The following is a 23891-nucleotide window of genomic DNA, read 5'->3' on the forward strand; positions in this document are numbered from 1 at the left end:
TTTGAAGCCTTCATGCATTTTTAAAAGCTTCAATGGATTCATACCTAATAGAAAATAAAAGGCCTCTCAAATAAACAAAAATAGCAGCGGAAAAGCACAACCAAAATGTTGACCTTTCAAAAAACAAAACAGCAGCGACGAAGCAAGTAGCAGCAACTGCAACAACAAAAAACTTACTAAGAACAACAAACTCTGCATAATCTTCTGGAGAAAATAAATACAATGCTAATATCAGGAGACCATTAAGTCACAAAGTACCGGCGTAAGGACTAAAAGAGCGAAAACAGCAAGAGATGAAAACCTGGATTAGTCAGACCAAAGACATGTGGACAGGCCCAGTTAGATGGGTCAACAGTCGCATTACGTCAAATAATCCCACATTTGTTGCCATTTGTTTTTTAAATCTGCTAAATCTGAGTACCCTTCCAAGAGTTTAAGGACAAAGGTGCACTGGTGAATTGCCAAATGCTGTCGCATGTGTGTGTGTGGCCTGTGCCACACGAAACCAAACAGCCTGTGGCTAGTCGTGCTCACCAGTACAATCTAATCATCCAACAGTTCGATGTGAAAGAATTAATTGTTTATTTTTATAGCACAAAAGTTTGTTTCAGTATGTCAATACCACAATCCCCTGGGTTAACTAAGTGTACTACAATACATGTACAGTAGATGTAGACTAGTGTATTGTCAATGTTGTGTCACCTAGAATATATAATTACATTTGCTTAAAAAATTACAATATATTGTATTTTCCTCCATTTTCAATGATTATTGTCCATCATTTCCTAAATTATAAAATCAGATTATGTTACTCATAATACAATTTTTTCAATAGCTTTTTTACAAGTATGTGGTAACCTCTTATTTGGTAAATCCACATTGCAATCAATACATGTTCATATAGAAAACTTTCTTTCACAATGCAATGCTCACATTACTTTTGATATGACTGCCTTCTCATTTATTAAAATACATTTTACTCATACTTAATCCATTTTCTCTATATTGATAATCCCTTACCCGTTTGGTAAACATATATTTTAAACAGTTTTGTCTGCTATATACATATGTGGACACCTACAGAACTAAAATGTATGTTTGTAAAGTATAAAGTAGGATATATACGGCAATGTACTATTATGATTTTAAATCTGATGTTGACAGGAACAGAAATGTACTGCATGTAACAAAAACATCCCTTATACAGTAAGAATCCCTTATCCCTTATACATATAATTATGGATAAAGTGATGAGGCAACAGGGTAGATAATAAGCAGTAGCAGCAGCGTATGTAATGAGTCAAAAGAGTTAGTGCAAAAAAGGCTCAATGCAGATAGTTAAACGGTTAACCAATAGCTACCTGGACTAACTATTTAGATGTCTTATGGCTTGGGGGGTAGAAGCTGTGGTCCTTTTCAGAGTTGGTGCATAGGTACCGCTTGCCATGAGGTAGCAGAGAGAACAGTCTATGACTTGGGTGGTCGGAGTCTTTGACAAATTTTAGAGCCTTCCTCTGACACCGCCTGGTATAGAGGTCCTGGATGGCAGGGAGCATGGCCCCAGCAACGTGTATGCCAAGCAGTTGCCATACCAAGTGATAAAGCAGCCAGTCAAGATGCTCTCAATGGTGCAGCTGTAGAACCTTTTGAGGATTTGGGGGCCCATGCTGAATCTTTTCATCCTCATGAGGGGGAAGAGGTGTTGTCGTGCCCCCTTCCGGACTGTGTTGGTGTGTGTGGACAATGATAATTCCTTAGGTGATGTGGACACCGAGGAACTTGAAGCTCTCGACTTGCTCCACTATAGCCCAGTTGATGTGGGTGTGCTCGGCCCTCTGTTTCCTGTAGTCCACGATCAGCTCCTTTGTCTTGCTGACGTTGAGGAAGAGGTTGTTGTCTCTGACCTCCTCCCTGTACGCTGTCTCATCATCATCTGTGATTAGGTCTACCACCGTCACGTCATCGGCAGATTGATTGATTGTGTTAGAGTCATGCGTGGCCACGCAATTGTGGGTGAACATGGTGTACAGGCGGGTACTACGCACGCAACCCTTAGGGGCCCCCGTGTTGAAGGTCAGTGTGGCGGAAGTGTTGCTGCCTACCCTCACTAGCTGGCAGCTCGTCAGAAAGTCCAGGATCCAGTTGCAGAGGGAGGTATTTAATCTCAGGTTCCTGTGCTGAACGCTGAGCTGTAGTCAATGAACAGCATTCTTCTTCTTCTTCGGTAGGGTTTAACTGCTGTTGGCATCCAATATGTTGCATTATCACCCCCAACTACACTATAGTATAAATCCATTATACACTGTGATACAAAATGGGAAAAGGAAAAAGGAAAACACCCTTACAACTAACCCTACATTATAAACCCACTACTTTGACCCTATCTGCTCCTGCACCATGCCAACGGCCTGGGAGGATGGGACCCCACACCTCAACACACCCTGTAACTCTTATGAAGTCAAATCTTGTATACGCAAATACGTCTCTGCAGCTGCCACCACCACATCTATTTTCTGTGATTTGCATTCCATTTCTGCTGTACAGTTGATAACCATTGCTATGAACCCTAAGAAGCCAACCTTACTGAAGCATATATCACTCGTTGGCCAAACCCTCTGTGCTGGCACAGATCTACTACTACAAAATGTATTTATACAGCCCTTTTTACATCAGCCAATGTCGCAAAGTGCTATACAGAAACTCAGCCTAAAACACTAAACAGCAAGCAATGCAGATGAATAAAGTTGTGTGTCAACTTAATCCATCCTCCTATACTTTCTTCACTGTCTCAACATACGACATCGGCACTACTCTGACTCTGGTCCCCTCAACCTACCTCTTTTGTACCGGACAATTCCAATCCCCAGCATCGTGGCCATTCCTACAGTTGACACACAACTTTATCCACCAAGACTACACAATCCTCTGTCCAATGCCCTCCTGCACACTTCCCATATCTTGGAATCTTGCTCCTACACACTGCTGCGACATGACCACAAACGTTTCATGAACAGCATTCTCACATAGGTGTTCTTCTTATCCAGGTGGGAGAGGGCAGTGTGGAGTGCAATAGAGATTGCGTCATCTGTGGATCTGTTGAGGCGATATGCGAATATGAGATGGTCCTGGGTGTCTGGGATGATGATGTTGATGTGAGCCATGACCAGCCATTCAAAGCCTTTCATGGCTACAGATGTGTGTGCTACGGGGCGATAGTCATTTAGATAGGTTACGCATATTGTTTTTATGCAGATTTGAGAATACTCGTAATGAAAATCTGTTGCCAACTGTCTGGAAACCTAGCTAATGACCAACATTTTTTATACATCTCCCATTTGGCATGTCTCATGACGCGGTCTACAGCAGCACTGACGGCTGTGTTGACATGACAACTGCATCAGAGTTTTGAACAACCCTTCCTCCCATTTTGTTCCATGCTGACTGAAGACCTAGCTAGCGAGTAACTAGCTAACACCAAACACAGCTATATAAACCATGCCCCTCTTCAAACACGCATTCTCTGATGTTGGTTACAAGGCGATACTAGTACTAATTAAGTAAGAGAATATCATGTTTTTTTTTTTTTATTATTAAGGGGTGGATCAGCTTTAATATTGCGGAAAGATTGTTGCTTTCTTCAATATACAGTTGAAGTCGGACACCTTTGCCAAATACATTTAAACTCAGTTTTTCACAATTCCTGACAATTAGGTCAGTTAGGATCAACACTTTATTTTAATAATGTGAAATGTCAGAATAATAGTAGAGAGAATGATTTATTTCAGCTTTTATTTATTTCATCACATTCCCAGTGGGTCAGAAGTTAACATACACTCAAATAGTATTTGGTAGCATTGCCTTTACATTTTGTTATTTGGGTCAAACGTTTCAGGTAGCTTTCCACACGCTTCCAACAATAAGTTGGGTGAATTTTGGCCCATTCCTCCTGGCAGAGCTGGTGTAACAGTCAGGTTTGTAGGCCTCCTTGCTCGCATATGCTTTTTCAGTTTTTCCCACAAATGTTCTATAGTATTGAGGTCAGGGCTTTGTGATGGCCACTCCAATACCATGACTTTGTTGTCCTTAAGCCATTTTGCCACAACTTTGACAATATGCTTGGGGTCATTGTCCACTTGGAAGACCCATTTGCTACCAAGCTTTAACTTCCTGACTGATGTCTTAAGATGTTGCTTCAATATATCCACATAATTTTCCTACCTCATGATGCCATCTATTTTGTGAAGTGCACCAGTCCCTCCTGCAGCAAAGCACCCCCACAACATGATGCTGCCACCCCCGTGCTTCATGTTTGGGATGGTGTTCTTCGGCTTGCAAGCCTCCCCCTTTTTCCTCCAAACATAACGATGGTCATTATGGCCAAACAGTTCTATTACAAAAAGTACGATCTTTGTACCCATGTGCAGTTGCAAACCGTAGTCTGGCTTTTATATGGCGGTTTTGGAGCAGTGGCTTCTTCCTTGCTGAGCGGCCTTTCAGGTTATGTCAATATAGGACTAGTTTTACTGTGGATATAGATACTTCTGTACCTGTTTCCGCCAGCATCTTCACAAGGTCCTTTGCTGTTGTTCTGGGATTGATTGGCACTTTTGGCACCAAAGTACGTTCATCTCTAGGAGACAGAACGTGTTTCCTTCCTGAGATGGTGTTTATACCTGTGTACTATTGTTTGTACAGATGAACGTGGTACCTTCAGGCGTTTGGAAATTGCTCCCAAGTATGAACCAGACTTGTGAAGGTCTACAATTTTTTTCTGAGGTCTTAGCTGATTTCTTTTGATTTTCCCATGATGCCAAGCAAAGAAGCACAGAGTTTGAAGGTAGGCCTTGAAATACATCCACAGGTACACTTCCAATTGACTCAAATGATGTCAATTAGCCTATCAGAAGCTTCTAAAGCCATGACATCATTTTTTGGAATTTTTCAAGCTGTTTTAAGGCACAGTCAACTTGGTGAATGTAAACTTCTGACCTTCTGGGATTGTGATACAGTGAATTATAAATGAAATAATCTGTCTGTAAACAATTGTTGGAAATATGTACTTGTGTCATGCACAAAGTAGATGTCCTAACCGACTTGCCAAAACTATAGTTTGTTAAAAAGACATTTGTGGAGTGGTTGAAAAACGAGTTCTAATGACTCCAACCTAAGTGTAAGTAAACTTCCGACTTCAACTGTATGCATACATAAACATTCATACATATACATACTTTTTTTTTTAGAATATACCTTAATTATTCACCGCAAATCCTACCACCCCTCCCCCAATTGGAGTAAACTAATAAACAATAACACTTAGGCTTAGGCACTTAGGCACTCCCTTCAGTTTATACATATTATACACATTTTACAGACACAGTCTATTTTACAATAGTTATATTTTGTTTGTTTTAGTCCTTCTATTTCTGATGTCCATCCAGTTTGATTTCTATTTGTAACTGTGCTATTTCACAACATTTCTGAACCTATATACATTTTACAAAAACGATATGTTTTACATTGGTTGTCTTGTTATTAGTCCCAACCTTCAGCTCCATTCAACCACTTCCATCTATCTCTTATCACCATCCATTTTGGATTTCTGTTTGCCATATATTTTTCAATTGTGCTGTGATGCTTCACACAAGTACTGAACCTTTCTATTCTCATAGCTTCTACAGATTGTAAATTACAGATAAACATTTTTGCTAAAATAATTATTATATTATTGATTGATTGACTATGACTTTTCAAATCCCCCAGTATTGCTATCTGCAGCGTTAGTTCTAGGCAAATGTTGCAATTCTTTAGCCATTCCTGGACCTGTGACTAAAAACGAGCTACATATGGACAATACCAAAATAAATGATCTAATGACACTGCCTCCTCACAGCAAAATCTGCAGAGCTGGGAAGATTGTATCCCCATATATATACCATTCTATTGGTTGCAAGAATTGTGAATAATAATTTAAATTGAAAAAAGTTTTGAATCCGACGTTGTTTTGCGTGTCAATTCATAAACCATGTGCCATGGAATGGGTACATCAAAAATCTCTTCCCAACTATTTTGCAATTTATATGGCATAGCTGTCAATTTTTGGGACCTTAAATTAAATTGGTATTTGTTTTTATTTATGACCATTTTTTTAACCATTTATGTTTAATGCATGGCCGACAGACAAGTTCCTTACTTTTTCCCAGTTCTACTTCCCTCTTCCATTTTTGTGGTAATGCTGCAATTAGTTGGTTGTAATTTTGGGTAGAGCAGACATTTCCATATGTCTGTGTTAGCTGCATGTGTGACATAACTCCACCAGTCCCATTTATGTTATCATTTACAAAAATTACACCTTTTTGAAACATTTTATCGAAAAATACGTTTTTTTATCAATTAGTATTTTTGAGTTTAACAACAATATTTGTTGTATTATTTGTTCTGTCTTTTCAGGTGGATTAAACTGAAATTGCAAACAACTTTCTAAGGCTTGTTTAAAAAGTCCATTCTTGAGCATGGGGTGAGACATTTCTACCAATTTACTAGAGAACCATTTAGGATTTAAGTATAACTTTTGTATGACTGATGCCTTTAGTGAGAGGTCTAATGTTTTAATATTTAATATTTTCTGCACTCTGAATTCACATTCGTTATATAAATAGGCCATTTTAATTTTGTCTTGCTTGCCATTCCAAATAAAATGTAATGCTTTTTTATTCACATAATTTAAAAAGCAGGTCACACGGTGTAGGCAAAACCATAAGCAAATAGGTAAACTGTAATATGACTAAAGAGTTAATCAGGGTGATTTTTCCACAAATAGACAGGTATTTTCCTTTCCACGGTAGCAAGATCTTATATATTTTGCAAACTTTCTAAAAAAATGTATTGGCCTGAGATAATTTCTTTCTTTCGGGATTTGTATACCGAGTATGTCCACATGCCCGTCAGACCATTTTATTGGTAAACTACACAGTAACGTAAAAGTTGAATTTTTTAGTGATCCAATACGTAATTTAGTACATTTATCATAATTTGGTTTTAATCCAGAGAGGTTAGCAAAAGTATCTCGATCCTCTATGAGGCTGTGGAGGGATTCTAATTGTGTTTTCTTTTTAAAAACATTAATCATCAGCGAACAATGACACCTTTGTTTTTAAGCCACGGATTTCTAACCCCTAATATTATTGTTGGATCTAATTTTAACAGCTAACATCTCGATGGCAATAATAAATAGATATGCCAATAGTGGACAACCTTGTTTTACTCCTCTTGACAGTTTAAAACTTTCTGAGATGTAGATATTATTTACTATTTTAGACCTAGGGTTACTATACATAACTAACCCATTTTATAAGAGATTCTCCTAAATTGAAATATTCAAGGCATTTTATATAAACTCCAGTCGTACTTTATCAAAAGCCTTTTCAAAATCAGCTATGAAAACCAGGCCTGGTGTCCCCGATATTTCATAGTATTCCATTGTTCCCGGTACTTGTCTTATATTATCTCCAATGTATCGTCCATGTAAAAAAACCTGTCTGATTAGGATGAATAATATCTGACAATATTTTTTTAATTCTATGCACAATGCATTTAGCTAGAATTTTTGTATCCCAACACTGAAGTGTAAGAGGCTTCCAATTATTTAAACTGGATCTGTATATATACCACTTGGATCCTGTTTCAGTAATAATGAATTCATACCTTCTTGTTGCGTGTCTGATAATCTACCGTTTATATAGGAGTGGTTAAAACATGCTAATAATGGTCCTCTGACTATATATATTTTTTAAAAGTATACTTCTACTGGTATGCCATCCAGCCCTGGAGTTTTCCCAACCTTAAAGGCTTTAATTGCGTTATTATTATTATTTTATTTCACCTTTATTTAACCAGGTAGACCAGTATAGTGTGTGCAAATGAAGTAAGGAGGTAAGGCAATAAATAGGCCAATAGTGGTGAAGTAATTACAATTTAGCAATTACACTGGAGTGATATATGTGCAGATGAGGATGTGCCAGTAGAAATACTGGTGTGAAAAAGAGCAGAAAAACAAAAACAAATATGGGGATGAAGTAGGTAGTTGCTTGGATGGGCTATTTACAGATGGGCTGTGTACAGCTGCAGCGTTCGGTAAGCTGTTCTGACAGCTGACGCTTAAAGTTAGTGAGGGAGATATGAGTCTAAAACTTCAGTGATTTTTGCAATTCGTTCCAGTCACTGGCAGCAGAGAACTCGAAGGAAAGGCGGCCAAAGCAGTTGTTGGTTCTAGGGATAACCAGTAAAATATACCTGCTGGAGCGCGTGCTACGGGTGGGTGTTGCTATGGTGACAAGTGAGCTGAGATAAGGCGGAAATTTACCTTACAAAGACTTATAGATGACTTGGAGCCAGTGGGTTTGGCGACAAATATGTAGCGAGAACCAGCCAACGAGAGCATACAGGTCGCAGTGGTGGGTAGTATATGGGACTTTGGTGACAAAACGGATGGCACTGTGATAGACTACATCCAATTTGCTGAGTAGAGTGTTGGAGGCTATTTTGTAAAGGACATCGCCGAAGTCAAGGATCGGTAGGATAGTCAGTTTTACGAGGGTAAGTTTGGCAGCATGAGTGAAGGGGACTTTGTTGCGAAATAGGAAGCCGATTTTAGATTTAACTTTGGATTGGAGATGCTTAATGTGAGTCTGGATTGGAGAGGCTTAATGTGAGTCTGGAAGGAGAGTTTAGAGTTTTAGAGTTTTTGGGCATAGACCTGGATAGTATGACAGAATTCTGCAGGCTCTCTCTACAGTAGATTCCAATACTTCTTGCATTAAGAAGTTCCTCCTCTATAATTTGACCTTCACATGAGTTTTTCTGTACAGATGTTAATTTTACCTTATTAATAAGAAAAAAATCCTTACAATTAGCTTCGGTTTGCGGAGATGGAGGAGACTGACGCGAAAACATTTTCTTAAAGTACTTTACTTCCTCTTTCAAAATATCATTTGGTGAATCATTCGTGACTCCATCATTTGTAACAAGTTTCAATATATATTTTTTGGTAGCATTTCTATGTTAAAGATTGAAAAAGAATTTGTTGCATTTTTCCCCATATTCCATCCAGTTCGCTTTATTTTGATAAAATATTACACTGGATCTTTCTTGAATAAGTTCCTCCATTTCTTTTTGTTTTTCCTCTAACTTATCCTGTGCCTCTATGGTGCAGTTTTTATTGCTATCGAACTGTACTGTTAGTTCTTCAATTTCCTTTGTTAATATGGACTCTTTTGATCTAAATTGCTTTTGTTTTATAGATGAGTACTGAATTGCATGGCCTCTAAAGGCACATTTAAAAGTGTCCCATACAATAAGGGGATCTGCTGTACCTATGTTATGTCGTAAAAAGTTATAAACAAGTTAGTTATAAACAAGTTATCATCCAGTAGGCTTTGATTAAATTTCCAATATCCTCGCACATGTGGAAATTCTGTAAGAGTAATATATATGCCAATTATGTGGAGATCCGACCGCATTCTGTCCCCTATCAACAGTTTTTAAACTTTTGGTGCGAGAGAGAATGACATAAGAAAGTAATTAAGATGACTAGCTTGATTAAGCCTCCGCCATGTATATCTCACTAGGTCAGGGTATTTAAGCCTCTATGTATCCACTAATTCCAATATATCCATGACATTCATGATTTCCTTAAATGCCTGAGGGTGATAGTTTGTAGTGTGATTTCCTTTACGGTCCATAGAGGTATTTAAAACCGTATTAAAATCCCACACCATAATAATAGAGTCTAGTGTTGCTTGTAGAGTTGATCAATTCTTATATATATTTTCAAAGAAGCTTGGATCATTATTATTTGGACCATACAGATTAATAAGCCATATCTGTTTATTGTCTAATAACATATTTAAAATAATCTGTTTGGACAATTTGCACATTTGGATCAAAATGACTGTTAATCAATATTGTCACCCCTTTGCCCATGGGAGAAATAAATTTCACCCCCCCAGTCCTTTTTCCACAAGACTTCATCTAAAATTGTTGAAAGAGTTTCCTGTAAACAATAGATATTATATTCCTTCTCTTTTAGCCAGGTAAATACTGATTGTCTTTTCATATTATCTGCTAAGTCATTATAATTATAACTGGCTGTACTTATTTCACCACTTACCATAATGAGACACAAGTTTCAATTCTATTTATCAAAATATATGTTTGTAAACGTACCATTAAAAAGTAACACAATGATTGAGTGTCTATATACGTAGCTGTACCATGATATTTGCATTGCTACTAAGTAAACCTCCAATTGGTCCCCACTATTCCACCCGCTAAAAGCCCTCTTCATCCCAAGTTGGGTTGTCATCCCAATGCCCGGCAGACCACCCCCGACCCCCCGGATCCCATAGCCCCGGAGAGACCGGGATCCATCCTTCGAAAAGAGCAAACAGTGCCATCCACAGAACAGAAGCAGATCAGAATATTAGAAAATAATGTTATCATTGGTGTGTTAAAATGAGAGTTAAGGTGATGTCGCCTTGTCCCCTTAGTAATGAATCCAAGTGTTTGACACGAGGGAGGGTACCATTAACTTTATCATCAAACTGTATCAATGTAGAAGCAACAGTCATTATTCATATTTGGGTCATCATACTTTGATCTGGTTTCCTTCAAATAATCACGTTGTGAAAAACATGATTGACTGTTCATGACCTTTAACCTGTTTAAAGGTTAAAGGTCGGAGAGCGTGATCACACAGTTGTCCGGAACAGCTGGCGCTCTCATGCATGGTTCAGTGTTGCTAACCTCCAAGGAGCATAGAAAGTATTTAGCTTGTTTGGTAAGTTTGGGACCCGCGGCTGAGTTTTCCTTTGTAATCTGTGATAGTTTGCAAGCCCGGTGTATTAGGATTCGATCTTGGTCCTGACGCTTTGCCTGTTTGATGGTTCATTGGAGGGCATAGCGGGATTTCTTATAAGCGTACGGATTAGTGTCCTCCTTAAAAGCAGAATCTCTAGCCTTTAGCTCACTGAGGATGTTGCCTGTAATCCATTGTTTCTGGTTGGGATATGTATATATGTTCACTGTGGGGAATACTTCATCGATGCACTTATTAATGGATGAATCATCGGATGAATCCCGGAACATATTCCAGTCTGTGCTAGCGAAACAGTCCTGTAGCTTATCATCCACTTCATCGGACCAATTCCATATTGAACACGTGTATAGCCTAATGTGAAAACAGTGTAATGTCTTGTAATTTACAGTACTGTAGCATACTACAGTAAACATATATTTTGGATCAATGGTTGTTTGGTGAAAGATTAATGCACAATAAAAGGTTTTGAATATAAGACTTGCTGTGTTACAAGTGTTACCAGTTTGGGGTTTTGTACTAAGAGTTTTTAAAATTCCCCACATGCTTGTGAGAATAGCACCAACGCTATGTAGAAACAAATGCCCTCAAAAGCTTGACTGTGTCAATCCTGGAAAGTAACTAAAAAACATTATCGTAATGCATGATTCAAGGCCACTAAAACCTCCTACATGTACCAGTACTAGAGGTATTAACCAGGGTGTCAATGTCTCACTCTGATTTAGTCCTGGGTATATGTACTGAATATAAGTATCCCAGGTAGACTGTAATATAATTTCTTACAGTAATTTCTACTCTAAAGTACTTGTAGACTCCAAAGCATATCCTCTCTTGAAATGAGTAAATAATCCTAAATAATCTTTAGCTAAACTGCAGCCCCAAGAGTAAACAATCAAGTGAAATTCATCTCCATAGACGTGCAGTAAATCATGCCTTTGGTAACAAAAATGTTACGGTAAATCAAATATCTATAATCTATAAATACAATATATAAACCATTCAGCGTCTCACTTTCTCCCCACAAATGTTTATATTGATGTTACAGAAGCTTCGTCCAGATGGCAACACAACGCACAACACAAACCCTGGACCTGAGCTCTCTCTCTCTCCAGCTGACACGATAGCCGCCAATGGAATTTGGACCAGGCACAGACAGCCAGTCTCTGGGTTTATATTAGATCCTATCTATTATTTCCTACATCGGCTAGCAACGTCTTAAGTTCTTACCCCAGTAAGAGATTAAATGAAAACAGGAAGTCAAAGTGTGACACAGGTTGTCCCGGTCCTCTTTCTCCACGGCCTGCCGTCGCTGGCCGAGCTTGACCCTGTAGCCATTCTGAAAGAGCTCCCCGCAAGACTTCTTACGTCTCCACGTGTTCTGAAACTTCTCAGAGCGTGTGCCCCCTTCGGGCCCTCGGTACACTAACATCTTAGTCGGAATCATGATGTCGGTCTTCCAAGGCTGACAAATAGCTTTGGCTAAATGACGGGCAAGTCGGCAAAAGCTTCTCGAAATCAAAAGTAAGTTGCCCAGTTGTTGCTTCTCGTCAGTCAGTGTCCAAACATTGCTCAGTTCAAGGCTTCACAACATCCTCTGGAACCGCGTTTTCCAATTCCTTACAACAGCTTACTCTATCTATCCACTGCTTCGTTTCCCTTTCTTTATCACAAGGCAAATCAATCAAAGGCTTTCAGTGTCCATCTCGGACAGCAGAGAAAAGACGAGCAGGTGGGCTCAACATGTCTGTGTCCAGCAGGAAGAGATTTAGGTGTGTTGGGATCAGATTTACCACAGACACTCATACTGTAGCATCCTCGTTGTGATCATCAGTGGTGTACGGCAAGCTTAAAGCAAGCCCCTCTTCTGATCCATCAGAATATTACACTATAAGCTCCTTTAGGATTCGCCAAAACAGAGAAAGACAGAGGCCAGACAGACAGTGAGGCAAGTATGTCCTATTACTACCAGACGATGTACAGTACATCTCATCAGACTGCAGATAGTCTATAGGATGGCCACATTCTGTCATAGACAGTCATTTTAGGGTAGAAGGTATTTTAACTCCTCAAAACTGTCACCAGAAATAAAGTGTATCACCACGTGATGTGGCAGTGCCGAGTCAAGCTCTGGGCATAAAGTGGCATTTTTCCTATTTTTTTGCCTTACAACCGGGAATTAAAATGGATTTTGGGGTGTTTGTATCATTTCATTTACACAACATGCCTACCACTTTGAAGATGCAAAATATTTTTTGTTGTGAGACAAACAAAAAACAAGACAAAAAAAAACAGAAAACTTGAGCGTGCATAATTATTCACCCCCCCAAAGTCAATACTTTGTAGAGCCACCATCTGCAGAAATTACAACTGCAACTCTCTTGGGGTATGTCCCTATAAGCTTGGCACATCTAGCCACTGGGATTTTTGCCCATTCTTCAAGGCAAAACTGCTCCAGCTCCTTCAAGTTGGATGGGTTCCACTGGTGTACAGCAATATTTAAGTCATACCACAGATTCTCAATTGGATTGAGGTCTGGGCTTTGACTAGGCCATTCCAAGACATTTAAATGTTTCCCCTTAAACCACTCGAGTGTTGCTTTAGCAGTATGCTTAGGGTCATTGTCCTGCTGGAAGATGAACCTCCGTCCCAGTCTCAAATCTCTGGAAAACTGAAACAGGTTTCCCTCAAGAATTTCCCTGTATTTAGCATCCTCCATCATTCCTACAAATCTGACCAGTTTCATAGTCCCTGCCAATGAATAACTACCCACAGCAGGATGCTGCCACCACCACGCTTCACTGTGGGGATGGTATTCTCGGGGTGATGAGAGGTGTTGGGTTTGTGCCAGACATAGCATTTTCCTTGATGGCCAAAAAGCTACATTTTAGTCTCATCTGACCAGAGTACCTTCTTCCATATGTTTGGGGAGTCTCCCACATGCCTTTTGGCGAACACCAAACATGTTTGCTTATTTCTTTCTTTAAGCAATGGCTTTTTTCTGGCCACTCTTCTGTAAAGCCCAGCTCTGTGGAGTGTACGGCTTAAAGTGGTCCTATGGACAGATACTCCAATCTCCCCTGTGGAGCTTTGCGGCTCCTTCAGGGTTATCTTTGGTCTCTTTGTTGCCTCTGATTAATGCCCTCCTTGCCTGGTCCATGAGTTTTGGTGGGCGGCCCTCTCTTGGCAGGTTGTTGTGGTGTCATATTTAAAAAATAATAATAATAACGGATTTAAATGGTGCTCCATAGGATGTTCAAAGTTTCATTTATTTTTTTATATCCCAACCCTGATCTGTACTTCTCCACAACTTTATCCCGGACCTGTTTGGAGAGCTCCTTGGTCTTCATGGTGCCGCTTGCTTAGTGGTGTTGCAGACTCTGTTGTTTTTCAGAACAGGTGTATATATACTGAGATCATCTGACACTTAGATTGCACACAGGTGGACTTTGTTTAACTAATTATGTGACTTCTGAAGGTAATTGGTTGCACCAGATCTTATTTAGGGGCTTCATAGCAAAGGGGGTGAATACATACTATGCACGCACCAATTTTTGATACAAGTTATTTTTTCATTTCACTTCACCAATTTTGACTATTTTGTGTATGTCCAGTACATAAAATCCATTTAAATTACAGGTTATAATGCAACAAAATAGGAAAACCCCCAAGGGGATGAATAGTTTTACAAGGCACAGTATCTGAGAAGCTTTAGGTATCATTAATGAATTTCTCTGGATTTAGTGAAAGAACAATGATCCTGAATTAATCACAACTGCTGTAACAAAAACTGACTGCTACCTACTGTACATTCAAGCTGAATTTTTTACATTCCACTTAGCAGCTCAAAGCAGGAAAGGGTAGCAATGCTACTGTACAACAGATGGAAAAGCATTACATTCTATTGATGGAAAGCTTACATAATAGTTAATCTATTCATTCAGTATATCAATTGAGGTACACTTGCTATTGAAAATGTGTGCAATGAAAGTAATTTCAAAACATTCAGATGTTCAGTGAAATCCCAATGTCCAAAATCAACACAAAAGATAAAACCTTTCCAGCGAGATTACAGAATAACATTTTCAAAAAACATCTCGTATTTTCTTTCAATATCCATAAGTGCGATCATTTAAGGCTAGTATCAGTGGACAGCTTAACACTAAAAGCCTCTTTGTGTTTATTTGTACAGCTCGTGAGGAAAAAGCTGGAGCATTTGGAGCAGGAATTAGCTGCTATCTTATCTTTTTGGGCAATGTTCTGCTGCTCCCTGGCACTTGTCCCCGAAAAGCTCTCACAAATTACTTACTAAAGCAGCAATGGAGGTTTGAATTTGAATGACAAACTGGTTTTATTTTCCATCCAAAGATATCAAAAACCAAAACAGTTGAACTTCCAACTAAGACTTAGTCACCATGGAAACTCCACTTGCAGAGTAGCTAGGCAACATCACTCAACAGAATTACATGGTACGTTGCCAGAGTTAGCTACAGTAGTAACTTGGAGGGTAGCCTATAAGCAGTTGACTACAGTAGTAACACTTAGGGTAGCCTATAAGCAGTTCGCTACAGTAGTAGCACTTAAGGTAGCCTATAAGCAGTTAACTACAGTAGTAACTTGGAGGGTAGACTATAAGCAGTTAACTACAGTAGTAACTTGGAGGGAAGCCTATAAGCAGTTGACTACAGTAGTAACACTTAGGGTAGCCTATAAGCAGTTAACTACAGTAGTAACTTGGAGGGTAGCCTATAAGCAGTTAACTACAGTAGTAACTTGGAGGGAAGCCTATAAGCAGTTGACTACAGTAGTAACACTTAGGGTAGCCTATAAGCAGTTAACTACAGTAGTAACTTGGAGGGTAGCCTATAAGCAGTTAACTACAGTAGTAACTTGGAGGGAAGCCTATAAGCAGTTAACTACAGTAGTACCACTTAGGGTAGCCTATAAGCAGTTAACTACAGTAGTAACTTGGAGGGTAGCCTATAAGCAGTTAACTACAGTAGTAACACTTAGGGTAGCCTATAAGCAGTTCGCTACAGTAGTAGCACTTAAGGTAGCCTATAAGCAGTTAGCTACAGTAGTAACTTGGCATCTGTGCATGTTTACTTCCAACTAACATAACAGTCCTGAGTGCTTTCTGGGTCTTTAGTGTTTGAGTGCGTATTTGTGGATGTGTGTGTCTGTGTGTATCTATGTCAGAATGTTCAGACAGAAGATTTGGGAAAAGGCTCTTTGGTCAATGAGAGATTGAGCCTGACTAGGGATATGAGAGTGTATTCATTCAGCGAGGGCAGTAGTGCTAAGCTCTAACCACAGAAGTTACAACATGACCTGGGTTCAAATACTATTCAAAATAATATCTAATACTGTACTTGGGCTTGATTGAGTTTGCCTGGCTTAATGAACCAATAGAATAGTTCCAAAACTGCAAACCCCGCTGTTAATTCAGATATAGCATTGTCATAGCATTGCCAGGTCATCACCATCAATCTCCATCTATTTTTAAAAGCAACTGAGTGCTAAAGCATGTCTTAGTTGGATGCACATTAAGGCCCAGCAGATGGCAGTCGTTTCTTTGGACAATGGACAGCTTGTAGGGTTATCTTACCCTATGGGCCTGGTCAAAGGAAGCGCACTAACTAGGGAATAGGGTATCATTTGGATACAGAGGTTTATCTGCCTATGGCTCCTGAGGGGTATCCTACGAATCAGGTTTGAGGACTTAGCGAGGTAACTTTGTTAAACTCTGAGATCAACTCGGGATAACGAGTCATACGAATGTGGCTCACCTTTTAGTCAGGTACATTTCTATGGCAACGAATCACTCAGAACTAACTTGCTCCTGGGTAGGCGAAGTCAGGGCTAACTCCATTAATCATGAATATAAACTTGGCAAAAAAAGAATGTCCTCTCACTGTCAACTGCGTTTATTTTCAGCAAACTTAACATATGTAAACGTTTGTATGAACTTAACAAGATTCAACAACTGAGACATAAACTGAACAAGTTCCACAGACATGTGATTAACAGAAATTGAATAATGTGTCCCTAAACAAAGGGGAGTGTAAAAATCTAAAGTAACAATCAGTATCTGGTGTGGCCACCAGCTGCATTAAGTACTGCAGTGCATCTCCTCCTCATGGACTGCACCAGATTTGCCAGTTCTTGCTGTGAGATGTTACCCCACTCTTCCAGCAAGGCACCTGCAATTTCCAGGACATTTCTGGGGGGAATGGCCCTAGCCCTCACCCTCCGATCCAACAGGTCCCAGACGTGCTCAATGGGATTGAAATCCGGGCTCTTCACTGGCCATGGCAGAACACTGACATTCCTGTCTTGCAGGAAATCACGCACAAAACGAGCAGTACGGCTGTTGGCATTTTCATGCTGGAGGGTCATGTCAGGATGAGCCTGCAGGAAGGGTACCACATGAGGGAGGAGGATGTCTTCCCTGTAACGCATAGCGTTGAGATTGCCTGCAATGACAACAAGCTCAGTCCGATGATGCTGTGACACACCTCCCCAGACTATGACGGACTTTCCACCTCCAAATCGATCCCGCTCCAGAGTACAGCCCTCGGTGTAACGCTCATTCCTTCGACGATAAACGTGAATCTGACCATCACCCCTGGTGAGACAAAACCGTGACTCGTCAGTGAAGAGCACTTTTTGCCAGTCCTGTCTGGTTCAGTGACGGTGGTTTTGTGCCCATAGGCGACGTTGTTGCTGGTGATGTCTGGTGAGGAACTGCCTTACAACAGGCCTACAAGCCCTCAGTCCAGCCTTTCTCAGCCTATTGCGGACAGTCTGAGCACTGATGGAGGGATTGTGCGTTCCTGGTGTAACTTGGGCAATTGTTGCCATCCTGTACCTGTCCTGCAGGTGTGATGTCGGATGTACCGATCCTGTGCAGGTGTTGTTACATGAGGTCTGCCACTGCGAGGACGATCAGCTGACTTTTGGGGAAAAAAGGTGCTGATGCATTGATAAGCACACCAAAGATGACATTAACGATAAGTAATCAAATAAGGATGGCACGTCTAAAAGTCTATTTCACACCATATCCTGCTGAATTTGCAAGATAACTTTTCTTTCATTTCATGACAATGTGGCACTGACTTGCCATGGATTGATGTTTCAGCATTGTTTCAATGCTGAAACATCCTTCGTAGGATACCCCTCTGGTCAAAAGTAGAGCACTATAAAGTTAATAGGGTGCCATTTGGGACATATACCTTTATCTGCCTGTGGGCCCTGGTCAAAAGTAGAGCACTATATAGTGAATAGGCTGCCATGTGGGACACAGACAGATCTAAAGCTACAGTCAGATGCTGATCAGGACTGAGAGGGGGGCGTGGTCCTGAGCTCTTATTGACAGCTAATTGACAACTGATTGACAGCTGATAAAGATAAAGCCCTAACCAACACCTGCATGTGATGAAGCAGAAAATCACCTTTATCTGTAAACCCCTATAGACCTCTCGCTCTCTCCTGGAGATTAGCCAGTCTTCTGCATCCCAAATGGAACCCTATTCCCTATATAGTGCACTACTTTTAACCACGGCCCATGGGGAATAGGTTGTCGTTTGGGACGCGGACTCAGGCACACATTAATTTAGTAGATTGATTTATATATTAAAGGAGTGAATCAGGCAGGCGCCACTCAACAAAAGCCTATTAACTTTAATATCCCATTCATCATGTACTTTCAATCATAGACCAATTTCAATCACTTCAATCATCATTCCAGGTACTGTGGCAAGCAAAACATAAAAGCTTGTTTAATGACATGAAAGGTATTGAAATGACTTGTTGTATTCCATCATGGCAACCTAATACAAGACTGACAGCAGTGCAATATCACAACATTGTGAAATGTACATTGACAGGAACCAGAAACCATCACTGGTAAGTAAACAAATGATTGCTGTCAATGAACAACCAATACCATTATTACAGTCAGCCCCAGCAGCTACTCCCAGCATCTGCGGATGTTGAAAAGAGGGTAGATTCAACATAAGCTAACCAAAGTAAAACCAGACCAAAAAGGAATCCATCAGGATCAACTAGAAAACAATGATTTAATTCAACAATCCATCTTAAACCACTGTAATACAAATATAATCCACTGGGGGGTGGTGCTGACCTGATCACCATCGAGGTTGAAATATAAAACACCACTCCCATATTTGGCCAACCTGTAGGCTGTTTTGGAGGTCTGAGCAATCCAACCAGGACCAAGAATACTACATTAGTACTGGCCCATATAATAGACCTTTAGAGGTGTAAATATATACAGGTATTCTGTACTTACCAAGCCAGCTCCTGTTGAGATAAACGGACACGAACACCGGGGGAACAGTGAAGAAGTCCACCACTGAGTTCACCTCCAGCCAGAACCACAGCTTGTCATTGGCTGCAATAAACTGAAAAGGAAAATAAACCAATTAACTACAGTACCAGTCATTCCAGGGTTTTTCTTTAGTTTTACTATATTGTAGAATAATAGTGAAGACATCAAAATTCTGAAGTAACACTGATGGAATCATGTAGTAACCAAAAGTGTTAAATAAATCAAAATCTTTTTGAGATTCTTCAAAGTAGCCACCCTTTGCCTATTTCACACTCTTGGCATTCTCTCAACCAGCTTCACGAGGTAGTTACCTGGAATGAATTTCAATTAACAGGTGTGCCTTGTTAAAAGTTCATTTGTGGAATGTATTTTCTTCTTAATGTGTTTGACACAATCAGTTGTGTTGTGACAAGATAGGGGTGGTATACAGAAGAAAGCCCTATTTGGTAAAAGACCAAGTCCATATTATGGCAAGAAGAGCTCTAACAAGCAAAGAGAAATGACAGTCCATCATTACTTTAAGATGTGAAGGTCAGTCAATCCGGAAAATGTCAAGAACCGTCAAGCAAAACTGTCTTTCATGAGAACCGCTACAGGAAAGGAAGACCCAGAGTTACCTCTGCTGCAGAAGATGGGTTCATTAGAGTTACCAGCCTCAGAAATTGCAGCCCAAATAAATGCTTCACAGAGTTCAAGTAACAGGCACATCTCAACATTAACTGTTCAGAGAAGACTTGTGTGAATCAGGCCTTCGTGGTTGAATTGCTGCAAAGAAACCACAACTAAAGGACACCAATAAGAAGAAGAGATTTGCTTGTTCCAAAAAACACGAGCAATGGACATTAGACCGGTGGAAATCTGTCCTTTGGTCTGATGAGTCCAAATTTGAGATTTTTGGTTCCAACCGCTGTGTCTTTGTGAGACGCAGAATAGGTGAACGGATGATCGGATGAAGCATGGAGGAGGAGGTGTGATGTTGTGGGGGTGCTTTGCTGGTGACACTGTTAGTGATTTATTTAGAATTCAAGGGACACTTAACCAGCATGGCCACCACAGCATTCTGCAGCGATACGCCATCCAATCTGGTTTGCGCTTAGTGGGACTATCATTTGTTATTCAACAGGACAATGACCCAAACACACCTCCAGGCTGTGTAAGGGCTATTTGACCAAGAAGGAGGGTGATGGAGTGCTGCATCAGATGACCTGGCCTCCACAATCACTGGGCCTCAAACAAATTGAGATTGTTTGGGATGAGTTAGACCGCAGAGTGAAGGAAAAGCAGCCAACAAGTGCTCAGCATATGTGGGAACTCCTTCAATAACCCACCAGTAGGGTTTGGGTTAATTCCACAAATTCAATTCTAAATAAATTCCCTCTCCCTGTAAATTTGAATTCAGACATAATTCAACTAATCTTTTTTCCAATGTTAGGTACATTCTAAGAATTCCATCCCCAATCCAATATTATCCCCAACAATTACACAAATTCAAATTCAATTCCCTCAGGCTTTCAGGCTGATCCTGTTACTGCTCAGACAGCCTAGCTATACTGGAAATACAGAAATACATATACATGTTTTAAATGATTTAAAACAAATCCTGGAGTAAATGTTTTATACTAAGTGCATTAATTCCATTAACTGGGAAATGTACAAATATTGAATTCCAATTCAAGTCCAAATAAAAATTATGTTTTAAAATTCCCATTCAGTTTAATTCCAATTCCATAACTTGGAGATTATTGAAACTGGAGTCGAATTCACCGTAAATATTCCACTTCCCGCGCTCCAGCAGGTATATCTCACTGATCATCCCAAAAGCCAACACCTCATTTGGCCGCCTTTCCTTCCAGTTCTCTGCTGCCTGTGACTGGAACAAATTGCAAAAATCGCTGAAGTTGGAGACTTTTATTTCCCTCACCAACTTTAAACATCTGCTATCTGAGCAGCTAACTGATCGCTGCAGCTGCACATAGTCCATCTGTAAACAGCCCACCCAATTTACCTACCTCATCCAATTACTGTTTTTATTTATTTACTTTTCTGCTCTTTTGTACACCCGTATCTCTAATTGCGCATGATCATCTGATGATTTATCACTCCAGTGTTAATCTGCTAAATTGTAATTATTCGCTCCTATGGACTATTTATTGCCTGCCTCCTCATGCCTTTTGCACACAATGTATATAGACTCATTTTTTACCCCTACTGTGTTATTGACTTGTTTATTGTTTACTCCATGTGTAACTCTGTGTTGTCGTCTGTTCACACTGCTATGCTTTATCTTGGCCAGGTCGCAGTTGTAAATGAGAACTTGTTCTCAACTAGCCTACCTGGTTAAATAAAGGTTAAATAAATAAATTAAAAAATTAAAAATTGAAGAATTGAAATTTCAAAATTAACTGGAATTGATCACAACTCTGCCAACCATTAATGTTGATACATGACTGTTGTTTGTTCAGGGAACAAAAAGGCATTAAAGTTATGAAAGAATGACAGATACCCGCAAACTGTTGAATGCTTCCACAGTTTTAATGAGTGCGATGTTTCGACTTGAATGACTTTGTTATCGGTCTTTGTTTCATGACATGATTGAAACTTTACTAGCGTAACAACTTGTTGTGTACAAGTCTTCTGTAGCCTTGTACTTTCTTTACTTACCCGTAGACCGAAGTACAAGAGGAAGAAGACGTTGAAAGCCATGTCAATCTGTAGCGTGAAGTCTTTGTAGAAGTTCTGACAGGACTCAATGGGGCTGTCAAAAACACACAGAAAACTAAAATGTTAGAAATTTCTCACTTATTGAAGATGCATTCTTCTTCCCTGATGTAAAAAAAGGCGAAAAAATGAAGAGGAATGAAAGAACTTGAAGGTGCAAAAGTTTGTATTTTCCAATGGATGTCTGTAGCGCAAATAACATGCATAAATAGTCACACAAGCATGTAATTGTAACATGTTGATGTACCACTGATTAACCCTTAAAGAACTGTGTGTACATTATTCTTCTGAAACTCACATTTACATGTTAGTCATTTAGCAGATGCTCTTATCCAGAGTCACTGAAAGTCATAGCATTTTGGCCAAACTGTGGAGTTATTGGCTCAGATTCATTTTCATTTCCACAATACAGAAAAAAACAACGGTGTTGTACACAAATGGTAATCTTAGGATATCAATTCAATGTAACTAAATCCAAACCGAGATTAGGGAAGAACAAACAATTGGACCAAAACACAGTTTGAGATGATTATGTAAAAAGACAAACACATAGAGAGGACACCGCTGCACTTGGTTCTGACATAAAGCTCCACTCATTCTGGATCAAGTGTCCACTGTCCAGCCTGGCAGCTAGACAGTTCCCGTCCTTCTCTTTCTTTAGTTAATGGTATTTCTTCATCAGTCCTCACATTGACTTTTCTGAGTTGTTTTCTGAGGGGTATACTACAATTCAAGCTAGATCTATTCAGGGTTTTATAAAGCTAGCCAGCTTCAGTTGGCATCAGATTCCATCTTACATGCTGACCAGACCAGACGCTTGGCGTGCGCGAGCATCGCAAAATACATTTACACATACATGTTACTCATTCTTTGCACCCACACTGCTTGCGAGCATAGAACTTGGTTCTATTTAGAACTTGGTTCTATTTGTGATGCTCAACGCTCTGCAAGTCCTGCCTCTCCCATCTCCTTATTGTTTTTTAGGAGCATATTCAGACGTGCCATCTCCTCATTGGTTTTTAGGAGCATATACCCACGTCAGCGATTGAAAGATGAACTGAGGTCCACACTCCAGTCGGTTGTGGTAATGCCCATTAAACCTGTTAAGGCTGGGGGCGCTGTTGTCACTATTTATGGTAATCGTGTAATTTTTGAAACGGCTTCCTACAAAATTCTTGATCGTACAATATGCATATTATTATTATTATTGGATAGAAAACAGTCTATAGTTTCTATAGGGGTTGAAATTTTGTCTCTAAGTGGAACAGAACCCATTCTACAGCAATTTCCCTGACATGGAGTCAGATTTCAGAAATTTTGGCCACTGTTCTGGAGTCAGTTTTAAGGCCAATGTTATTCCTATGAGTATACGGACACTGCTTACGTCTTCCCCTGGATGCCTTTACGTGATGACGATTTGAATGGGGTCGATTGCGCAATCACAGGCACTATAAATTAAAAAACCCTGTAGCTAGGAACTCTTTTCCAGCTGCGTCATGCGCGTGGAGGACACCGACCCGCACCTGTTCCAAGCATTAGTGTTGGGAGTAATCTTTCTCCGGTCATGTTAAGACTCGTTATAGGAGTTAAAAACATCATAAGGTAGTTAATTTAAAGCGTTTTATAGCAATTTATATCCGTTTAGTGCGATTTTGGGACATTTATTTCTGAGACGCTGTGAATTTCTGGGCACGCTTCCAGTTCATCCCGAACGTAGTTGGCATTTCCACATGGCAAGAGGACAGCTTTCCACCAAAAGACGATTAGACCCAAGAAAGGATCCTTTGCCCAAGATACTGATGGAAGAACAGCTCAAAGTAGGAAATTTTTATTATGATAAATCGTGTTTCTGTCGAAAAATGTTAGTGGCTTAGGACGCCATGTTTTTTGACGTAGCTTCGCTTGGCGCAAACTGTATTGAAAAGTAAGGATAATTTAAAAAATGTAATTCCG

General features: G+C 39.9%; 1 protein-coding gene across 12 annotated transcripts in view; it reads right to left on the minus strand.

Annotated features, from left to right (window-relative positions):
- LOC129861258 (calcium-activated potassium channel subunit alpha-1-like) overlaps positions 1-23891 on the minus strand; it is a 343498-nt gene that overhangs the window by 184719 nt on the left and 134888 nt on the right. For all 12 annotated transcript variants that reach the window (XM_055932559.1, XM_055932515.1, XM_055932524.1 and 9 more), the window contains exons 4-5: positions 21882-21975; positions 19182-19293 (exon numbers count right to left, since the gene is read on the minus strand). In XM_055932559.1, the coding sequence (XP_055788534.1) occupies positions 19182-19293; positions 21882-21975 (206 nt within the window). The remainder of the gene's footprint in view (positions 1-19181; positions 19294-21881; positions 21976-23891) is intronic.

The sequence above is a fragment of the Salvelinus fontinalis genome, chromosome 1 (genome assembly GCF_029448725.1).
Source record: "Salvelinus fontinalis isolate EN_2023a chromosome 1, ASM2944872v1, whole genome shotgun sequence".
Lineage (NCBI taxonomy): Eukaryota > Metazoa > Chordata > Actinopteri > Salmoniformes > Salmonidae > Salvelinus > Salvelinus fontinalis.